This window comes from Bipolaris sorokiniana (genome assembly GCF_000338995.1).
Source record: "Bipolaris sorokiniana ND90Pr unplaced genomic scaffold COCSAscaffold_3, whole genome shotgun sequence".
Lineage (NCBI taxonomy): Eukaryota > Fungi > Ascomycota > Dothideomycetes > Pleosporales > Pleosporaceae > Bipolaris > Bipolaris sorokiniana.
The window spans coordinates 2,236,888-2,246,891 of NW_006911897.1; the positions used below are offsets into that span (position 1 = coordinate 2,236,888).

The following is a 10,004-nucleotide window of genomic DNA, read 5'->3' on the forward strand; positions in this document are numbered from 1 at the left end:
TCCTTCGTCTCTGATTTTCTAGCAGGAAAGTTTTTTTTTCTTCGTTTTTTCTTTTCGTATGTCGAAACTTGTAGATGAACAACATTTATTTTTATTTACACACAATATATATCAACTGTATTTGTTTTCTGTTTTGTGTTTGTTTGTTTTTATCGCGAAGATTACGAAAGAAGTGGGATTGATGTTGTGGCCTTTGATATCAGCGGTACAAGAAAGGGAAGAGAGAATTTGGAAAGAATTGTTTTATTTTATTTTTTTCGTTTTGAGCGAAGAACGTTATATAGTTTGATATAGCAATAGAAGTCTCTCTCTCTCTCGAAGCGATATGATGATATCCCAGAGAGAGAATAATTCTTTTCTCACATTGAAAATCTCTTTAATTGTGTTTTATCCTCTCTTCTTTCTCTATAGCCAACATTTTCGTAGTGTATACGGCCATTGTCTACTTTTATCTGTCTTACAACAGCACTTCTGTCTGTGTCCTAATAATACAAGCGAAGAAAGAAAAATCTTCGCGATGAAAAACAACCTAGAGGTTTTGATACAAGGTGATGTGGTGAAAAGTTGCAACGCTCTGTTTTTTTCCTTTTCTAAATGCCATGTTTATGGAGCCGACATCGTTCTTATGAAAGGATGTGAGGGAGACGGCGGGAGATGGTCTTGCAGTTGGGTGGAAACTGTGGAAATGGATGACCAGATTTGGTTATTTGTGGGGTTTTTCGTGGGTTCTTCACTCCTGCTGCGACATGTGTGTTGGGAAGTTGTAGTCTGTGTAGTCGATATGGACGAATGCACGGTCGACGTAGGGCACGCTTTCTGGAGGCAGTGTTAATACACATGTTGGTACAAGATGGGAGAAAAGGGGGAAATAACTTACCAAGAACATACTGCAGACTCTCGCCCAGATCGTGGCTATCCCTCAGACTAAGATGTTCATCAACGACGATGTCGACCTCGACATTCAGCTTGTCACCGGCATGGTATGCCTGGAGACCCTGGATTCGCTTAATACTCTTAGCGAAACGCATAGTCATGTAGAGCAGAATGTTCCTCTCGTCGGCAGTCGCACTCGCACCAGTCAAGTTACGAACGTGCTCTGCGGACGTGGCGCCCCAGTTGATAATGACGTAGGCAGAGAGCAAGATACCGCCGAGAGAATCGAGCCACCAGACCTTGGCAAAGTAGCCGACAAGCGGGAAGAAGATAGAAAAAGTGTTGAAGACGACATCGGTCATTGCGTCTTGGGCCAAGGCTTGTACACTGGAGTTGCGGATCAGGCGGCACCAGAGCCAGCACATACCCTTGATTATGACGGTGGAGGCCATGATAGCAACGGCGGGAATACCCAGTTCGACGATCGTGTGGTCTTTGCCGGTAAGCCGCGAGATACCCTCGATACCGACCTGGAAGAAGGAGGTCATCATGATGACGGAGAAGATCAAAACACCGATAGGCTCGAGTCGCCTGCGGCCAACGGGATATGCGTAGCGATCTTGACGTGCAATCATCCAGGAAGTGAACCACACGATGGCGGTAGAGAGAAAGTCGAGCGCGGCATCGACTAAACTGGCGACGACGGAAAGCGAGGATGTCATGATTGTGACGATAATCTTCAAGATCAGCAAAGCAGTGTTTGCGCTGAGATTGACGTAGAGGGCCAATTTGACAATGGGACTTTCGGTATCTTCGTCTTCTTCTGGTACCCAGTCCATGAGCTTTGACTTGGCTGCTTCAAGGTCGTCCTCGTCGTGAATAGCATTTTCATTTGCCAGTAGCGGCGTGTTCTCGTCAATCTCGGGGACTTTGTAGAGATTCTTTGGTGTGCGCTTGACCATGGGCTTCAGCGCGCCGTTACCATTGCCATTGAGACTCCCCGACGAACCAGTTCTACCCTCACTAGAGAGCCCAGGAGTGGTTGTACCGGAGTTGCGGCCGTCGGGGGCTGGTGTTCCTATAGACGAGGATTCCTCTGTGATTGTAGTGGGGATCTTGACCGCGCCCGATTCCAGGTTTGTGTACTCCTGAATGAGGTTGTGCGGTAGCGAAGAGTCGAGAAGACGATCAATGTACATGTAGTTCTGGATAAGCTGGTTGTTGCGCTCGTAGTATTCGCGGATCGGTTTCTTCATACCCTTGAGGTCTTCTTCATGTTTGTAGTATTTTTCCCACTTGTACCGGGGATTGGAGTTTCCGATCAGCCGTTGACTTCGCATCTGGGGTGTGTTGAGAATGTGTGCACCAATGCTACTCCTCCGGTCCGAATCACGGTCATAAGCCATCATAAGTCCGTGTCTGTATGCTTCCATATCCTCGTCCTCTGTGTCGCTACCGCGACGCTCGCTGCTGCGTATGGTTGACGGTCGGCGCGTGCTGTGCAGTAGCGAGGGCAGGTGGTGACCGCGCGTAGTAATGGCAGAAGCCTCATTCTGGGGAGAGAAGAGTTTCGAGTTGGTAAGACGGGGCACACTTGACGAGCGAGGGATTGTCGCCGTGGAGGGCGACGGGGGCGGTGGTGTGGAAGGGTAGTCAGTCATGGCGGCAATGGGGATGAAGAAAGTGCGCAGACGCGACGATTTGGGTTCACTTTGGTTGGAAGAAATGCCCAATGTCTTGAGATAAGTTTTGTGCGCGTCAACGCGGCAGAAGCAAGACAGGCGTGGGGGTGGAGTTGGTTATCGCACTGGCGCAGGATAACTGCGAGGATGATTGGGATCAGCGGAGAAGCTGGATGGCAGAAATATGTAGAAAAGTGCGCGGATTAGTCCACCACGGTGCAGATGCAGAGCGATATGCGGCCGGAGTGATGTTGCAGCGGAATCGTTCAGGCCTGAGGTGCAGAGTGCGCCGGGAACCGCAATACGGCCGTGGACGCGGCAGAATGCGACGAGGAGGTTCGCCGAAACAAGAGGGTCTTTCACCCAGGGCGGGATCGCCATGGCCTCGCTCCGTTAACTCCTGCAGATGCACCCACTTTAGCTGTGGCCAGAGCTCGCGCTGCTTGATCTGGGGTGTACCAGCCGAGATCGTCATTGGTTTCTGACAAAAGATTCGTCGCATGTGTTTCAAGCAGTCCCCGTCTGGCTGCTCGCGAACAAAAACCTCACATATGCTTCTTGGCGTTATAGGTTGGTGGCCACGGCTTTGCTAGGTCGCTATAGGCCAGGTCCACTCTGACCGGACTAATGTACAGCTGCATACCCTGAAGTCCGCACCTTTGAGGTTTCACGCTCCCCCCAACCACCTTGGCCAGGCATAGTGCAGGCGCTATATGAAACAGGGTCTTGAGATGACAGGCAATGTGCGCCATACCTACCTTACCCTGTTCTTATTCCCCGATTCTCTTCTCGGTGTCCTGAGTCCGCTCACCTTTGCCCCGTACTCCCCCACTGATCCCTTATGATACAGAACAGCCGTTCCAGACCCACCAATTACCAATTCCATAGCCATCCCGCCTCAAACAATCGTGGAAAATTATTGGCCGATGGCTCAACGGATGCCCAGCCGGACTGCTCAGTCGACTTGCAAGCCTGACTCGTTAAGACATCTTGTTTACGTGTGACAATAAATACATAAAGTTGTATGATAAGCTGTCACAAAAGTATGCTTCTTGTTAAGCGAGTCTTCTGGAAAGCTTGGCAATAAGACTATTTAATGAGCTGGTGAACGTCAGGATAAAACACGGTATCGAATTGAGCATTTTTCGTTGTTGACAGTATAAGATGAATCGGTCGAGATGGTCTTCGATCTCTTTTGGCATATGAGCCTTATCCACATGCCGTGAACCAGTAGAAGTGTTTGTAATGTTGAATGTGAGTTGTCGAACAAAGACGTAAAACTTGTCATGTCTATGATCCTCAGGTTATGCACACTCCTATTAGATAGAAGAAGGAGGAGATTGTTAATGGCATACGGTACATTTCATTCGTTTTGTTCCGTGGTTAGACGATTCACTCAGCTGCTTGTGAAGAGACATAGCGTTCGTGCAAAGGGATGGTTCTACACGCAAGCATGTCATGAGGTATCAAGACGTTATGGCGCTACATTTCTAAACTGGGGACATGCGCAGTGCACAATGCATTGCCGTATAGGAGTGTAAGAAGGTTGAAGTGGGGGGCTTGGGGCAGCCGCACTAGTATCACCAAAGTTCCTAATGCGGTCTAGCACTTCTGGCTGCTTGGCAGCGCACCATGGAGCTCGGCTAACAGCCTGAAATTCGCTTTTCCACGACAACGACAACTTCTTCGACATCCGACTACTCACAACAAGCAGTCAAGATGCCGGTATGATATCATCTCCTACGGTCATGATGCCCTGTAGGAACGCCTATTGACGATTTTTGCAGAGCCAAAAGTCATTCCGCACCAAGCAGAAGCTTGCCAAAGCGCAGAAGCAGAACCGCCCCATCCCTCAGTGGATTCGCCTGAGGACCGGCAACACCATCAGGTACGACTTACTCGCAGCATCCTCGGAGACTCCTGTGTCTATCAGAGCTGCATGCAATGCCGCAAGACAGGCTGGTCACGACCGTGAGAACTCGAACTGACATTGCACCCCAAGGTACAACGCCAAGCGACGACACTGGCGCAAGACCCGTCTCGGTATCTAAGCGGATCGCCCCCTTCAAGCCATCCCTCACTCGATTTCCGATTCCCAGCCACCTCTTTCGACGACGACAAGGACTGTACGAAACGAGCGATCATATTGGGAATTTCGCACATGGCGGGAACCGAGCGACCAGTCTTCTAAGCGAAGTACATCTGCAATACGAGGGATGCAGTGGGCGGTACTCTTTTCACGTTACCGGATACCTCCCTACCTCTGATTCACGGCGCTTTGGGTCTGTAAATGGGCATGAAAGGAATCGATTCATGATGGTTAGACTAGGCAGTGATGAATGAAACCACTTGCTGGGTCGCAATGAACAACGAATGGTGTTTTGATTGTGTGATGCAAGTCGCTCGCAGTTGTCATGTTGTGGGATTAATAACCAGAGCCGTTCTCATGGTATTGTGCTCCAGTACACGTGAATCGAGGAAGCAACCCGCTCGAATCCCAACAAGCAGCATGTGGCCATTGATACGGTGACGATACTGCAAAGGTCAAATGATTGGCATTATGTACTGCATTAGTCATGTACACCAACGACACTTGTGACGCACTTGGGAACATAAATCTTTGCAGGCTTTCCCACCCTAACCATTACTTCTACAACATCCCGAACAAGTTGACCTTCCACATCTGAGTCGCTAGCTCAAATGCTAAACTACCTCATGGACGACTGTATATACAGTTTACTCCAGAGCGTATCTGGCTTGGCTGGACTTGGCTGAAGCCAAGTGCCGCCACATGAAGCCACGCCACGAGAACCAGACACCAGCCGCTTTCTATTCCTATTACCGCCCACTTCTCACCTGAAACTTGGGACGATCCGCCAGATCCACGACCAAACAGGTCTCCTCGCTCTTTCCCGCCGTGTTGTAGAGACTGACTACGCCCTTATCGATACGCAAGACGGTACTGCTTCCCGCATAGCAAAGCCCCTTCTCCATTCCACATCGATTTGCCAAAATGACGCACACCGGTCTACCGCCTTTATCCTCGACGAGGGGCTGGAATCTTTCAACCCAATATGCCACAGTCGCTACATCCGGTTGTGATGGGTCCGTTGCGAGTTCAGTCGGTGAGAGATGACACAGCCAAGCCATTGAGACGCAGATGATAGGCGACTGAAAAGACAGTGCTTTTGAAGCGAATTCGTAGTCTGTCCACGGAGCGATGAACTTGTAAGGATTGATATCCATACATATGCCCAAGGTGATATTTCCTAGCTCTCCCAGCTCACCGGCGAAGAAGGGTGAGTCTGGGGATGCAGGATTGGAGAGGTTATGGGATTTTGAGCCTGGGCCCTCGGACGCCCATGTTTCGTCTGTGTAGTAGAGGAAGGATTTGCGGTAGTTGTTTATTACCTCTCCAGATGGCGACACGGTTACTATCGAGTTGTATTGCGTCTGCACATCCGCCGGGTTTCTAGAGGGTATTGTGATTTCTGGGTATCCGACCGTAACATGGCAGTTGTAGTGCTTTGCGGTCTGTTGGGCCCATTGGGTGGATATGCCCGCAGTTGTGGGCTCCAGGAAGGGCTTAATCTCCTCGAGCGAATGGAAGTTGTAGCCGGAGAAGGCGAGTTCCGGGAGGATAAGCCAGGCCAAGTCGGCAGGTATTTGGGTGGCTTTTAATATGCTCTCGGCGCGCTGGATATTGTCTTGCAATTCGCCTACCTCTGGGGCGAACTGAAGACATGCAACTTTCATATTTCCGGTTCCGTTGGTGCTGTTCTGCTTCGGGTGAGGTTTGGTAAGGTGTTGCTGAGAGGTGAGAGGGCGGGATATGAGAGTAGGTGGCGAGAGCGTCTTAGACACACCCTAAGAAGAGGGTGTTTGATTCACTAGCCGTCTAAAGCGATGTATTGGTCGGCCTAGGAAGGCCTTGGTCAATTGTTGAAGAACCAATCCGTGTACACAAAGGCAGTGGGTAGCAATTGTCCAGATAGCGATGGCATGTACATGAGTAATACGTTCGCTCGCTTGGCAGTCTAGAGCGTCAGATGACCTAGACAGATGATTCCGATAAGCGCATGCTCTGTTCCTTCTAAATAAGCTCAGCGAGGAGTGCAGTACTGCTTGTGGGTTGTGGGAGAGGCCCTTGGTGAACACGAAGGGGGCCAGCTTGTCTTGCCCCACTAGGGTTGATCGACAAGGCACGCTCGTCGCTAACTCAGGCCAAAGCCAGCCAAAGCCAGCCAATCGCGCAATTTGCGCCCTGGGGGAACATCGCTTGTGGCAGCTATGACGCCCATAGCTAAAGTGCCTTCTACTATGAACCTATCCACAAACACCACCACTACCGTTACCATCGCCATTCACAGGCTGCCCACGTGCATCAAAGCCATGCAGATTGCAAGCCGGTAGCCCATCTGCATCTGATCGCAATGGCAGGAAGACGGCTCGTTGACGCCGCCAAGCTCTTCAATGCCTCGAGAGGCGTTGCCCAGAAGCACATTGCACTTCGATCGAACCAGTGGGATGCTTACACAAAGACATCGTCGCTAGCAAAAGCCGTCAAGAATCAGACCGACCGCGTTACTCTCACGGCAGCTGCTGCCATCGCCCTCTCTCAACGCTTCAGCGAAGAAGCACCTTCGTACGCCAAAGCCGCGGCCGATCGAGCGACAGGCGGACAATGGACACAGCAGACATGGAAGTCACAGCAGTCACAGTCTGAGGATATTCCGAGAAGAGAAACAATCAACAAGGACCAGACGCCTGCAGGAAATGTAAAAGAGGGTGTAGAACAGGATCATCACTATGATCGCTCCACGCAGAATACAGTCAACACACCGCCGCCTACAGAGGAATTGGAAGTGGAGCAACGGGAAGCACCTAGATCACCATTACCAGATGGCACCATTCCGAGCAATGGGATAACCCTGGAGCAGGAGGATAAAGGAAAGGATGTTTTCTCGGAAAGACCGGTGCCTGAGACACCAAAGGATCCTCTAGCACAAGACCAGAATGAGCAAGCAAAGAAAAGGGAAGAGGGTCTGAAGCCGGTGGAGTCTACAGATACTACTATACCACTGCCTGGTCAACCGAGGGGTGAATCTACACCGACCGACAAGTTTCAAAAGACAGCCATGCCTGGACAAGTCGAGAACGAGATACCAGAAGGCATCAACACAGATGTGTTTCATTCTAAGCGTGTTGCCAGGATGCTTGGAAGCGACCCTTTTTCACGGAAAGAGTATGCAGAGCGGAAGAGCAGCGGCAGGCATCCACTTGATGATCGACCCGTGGGCAGGCATCCGCTTGACGATCGACCCATAGGTAGACACCCGCTTGACGATAGGCCTTTGACATCAACATGGAAGCCAAATTCACCAGCGTCACAGCCGAAACTGTCTCAGGCACCGCAATCAGAGGCCACCTCCAAAGAGATGGAACAGCTTGCGTCTCAACTTGCTCAAGATGCTCAGGCAAACGCAGCTGCATCCGAGGTATGTCAAACCTACTCATTGGCCTGAAGTATGCTGATTTACTGACAGTCGTACCGTAGTCAACCAGCGAGATAGCAGCAACGCCAGAGAAGGCAGCATACATGCTACGAGAATCAAGAGTCCCGTCGTCACGATTTGGCCGCATTTGGCAATATGCCGGTTTGGGCACTAGTATGGCTCTCGGAGCTGTGGGTGAGGGCCTTCGGCGTGCAACTGGTAGTGCTGCATCGAGCACCGGCTCCCTCATGTTGAGTGAGCGAAATCTGGAGATTCTGGTAGCGAAGTTGTCACGCATGCGAGGCGCTGCCCTTAAGCTTGGCCAGATGATCAGCTTCCAGGACATCAAGATGCTTCCACCTGCGATTCACGATGTATTGCAGAGAGTTCAGGATAGTGCCGACTATATGCCAGCCTCGCAAAGAAACAAAGTCTTGAGCAGCAACCTTGGCGATAACTGGCGCGACCTTTTTGAGTCATTTGAAGAAGTTCCTATAGCGGCAGCTTCGATTGGCCAAGTGCATAAAGCAGTACTCAAGTCCACTGGGCAGACAGTGGCTGTCAAGGTACAATACCCCGGCGTTGCAAACTCTATCGACTCGGACCTTAGCAACCTCTCCATTCTCCTAACAGCATCCCGTCTTCTACCCAAGGGTCTCTATCTTGACAAAACTATTGCAAACGCACGCACCGAACTAGGCTGGGAATGTGACTACACACGCGAAGCAGAATGTCAAACCCGTTTCCGTGAATTTCTCCAAGACGACACAGACGTCTTTACCGTTCCCAAAGTCTTCACCGAAGCCAGCGGTCCTACAGTCCTTACCGCCGAGTTTATGCAAGGCGTAGGTGTCACCAAGCTCAAAACCCTCACCCAAGACCAGCGCGACTGGATCGGCACCCAAATCCTGCGTCTCTGCCTCCGCGAAATCGTAGAATTCAAATTCATGCAAACAGACCCCAACTGGACAAACTTCCTCTATAACCCCAAAGCACACAAAATCGAACTCTTGGACTTTGGTGCAAGTAGAGATTATCCGGATGAATTCGTCGAACCATACATTAAAGTCCTGATCGCTGCCTCCAAAGGTGATAGAGATGCAATCCGCGGTTTCTCACTCCAGTTGGGTTACCTAACCGGAAACGAGAGTCCCGCTATGCTCGATGCGCACATCCAGAGCGTACTTACCCTCGCCGAACCGTTTAGCACATCTGGTCCTGCGGTCTATGATTTTAGAGATCAGACTATTACAGATAGAGTGCGTGGCTTGATTCCTGTTATGGTAAAGGAGAGGTTGGCGCCTCCGCCCGAGGAAACGTATAGTTTGCATAGAAAGCTGAGTGGTGCGTTTTTGCTGTGTGCAAGGCTAGGTTCACAAGTCCCGTGTAAGGAGCTTTTTAAGAGGGCGGTGGGGACGTGGGAGGCAGGTAAGAAGGCGTGAGTGTGGTTGGTGTAAAAAAAAGGGAGTGGTTTTGTATGTGTAGATATTTATGTATGTATTTGTATGCCACTTTATCATATATCTCCAATGTAGTAAGAAAGATTCTGGCAATGCTTACAACAAGATTCATCGTCATGAATTCATTTCCATCGCAAATCAAGATTCAGTATCTCTCAATCCTCCATCTTTACCTTTCTCCTCCTCCTCCTCCTCCTCCTCTAGCATATGATTCGCCACTAAAGAAAAAAAAAGTACACAAACCATCGCAATCCAACTTTCCCATTCCAAAAGCCCTCGCTTATAGTGTGAAAATACACAGACCACCTAGTCTCTTTTTTTTTCCCTTCGTTTCCTTCCTTCCCAGTAAATAAACAAAAATACACACAAGCACACAAGTAAACTGTAACGGAGCATATCTTGGAAAGGTGGGGAAAAAGAAAACTATAAGCGAGGAAAGAAAAGGGACTGGAGCGGTGTATGCGTTTTTTGGGGGGGGGGGGGGGGGGGGGGGG

At 50.1% G+C, this 10,004-nt stretch overlaps 4 protein-coding genes across 4 annotated transcripts; 2 read left to right on the forward strand and 2 right to left on the reverse strand.

The window, feature by feature from the left end:
- Positions 1–358: 358 nt before the first annotated feature.
- Positions 359–2,671, reverse strand: COCSADRAFT_111779 (uncharacterized protein). Its single transcript, XM_007699116.1, has 2 exons — positions 878–2,671; positions 359–816 (listed from the first exon to the last, which is right to left on the reverse strand). Exons 1-2 carry the CDS (start codon positions 2,532–2,534, stop codon positions 731–733), a joined length of 1,743 nt encoding a protein of 580 aa, XP_007697306.1. The 5' UTR covers positions 2,535–2,671; the 3' UTR covers positions 359–730.
- A 1,553-nt stretch (positions 2,672–4,224) lies between these two features.
- COCSADRAFT_111781 (uncharacterized protein) lies at positions 4,225–5,015 on the forward strand. Its single transcript, XM_007699117.1, has 3 exons — positions 4,225–4,280; positions 4,343–4,443; positions 4,558–5,015. The coding sequence occupies exons 1-3, from the start codon at positions 4,275–4,277 to the stop codon at positions 4,604–4,606; spliced, it is 156 nt and encodes a 51-aa protein (XP_007697307.1). The 5' UTR covers positions 4,225–4,274; the 3' UTR covers positions 4,607–5,015.
- Positions 5,016–5,105: 90 nt separating this feature from the next.
- Positions 5,106–6,705, reverse strand: COCSADRAFT_34514 (uncharacterized protein). The gene has a single exon (XM_007698442.1). It carries the CDS (start codon positions 6,309–6,311, stop codon positions 5,394–5,396), a length of 918 nt encoding a protein of 305 aa, XP_007696632.1. The 5' UTR covers positions 6,312–6,705; the 3' UTR covers positions 5,106–5,393.
- A 181-nt stretch (positions 6,706–6,886) lies between these two features.
- Positions 6,887–9,492, forward strand: COCSADRAFT_179327 (uncharacterized protein; the record flags this gene model as incomplete). Its single annotated transcript, XM_007699118.1, has 2 exons — positions 6,887–8,053; positions 8,113–9,492. The coding sequence occupies exons 1-2, from the start codon at positions 6,989–6,991 to the stop codon at positions 9,490–9,492; spliced, it is 2,445 nt and encodes an 814-aa protein (XP_007697308.1). The 5' UTR covers positions 6,887–6,988.
- Between the last annotated feature and the right edge of the window lie 512 nt (positions 9,493–10,004).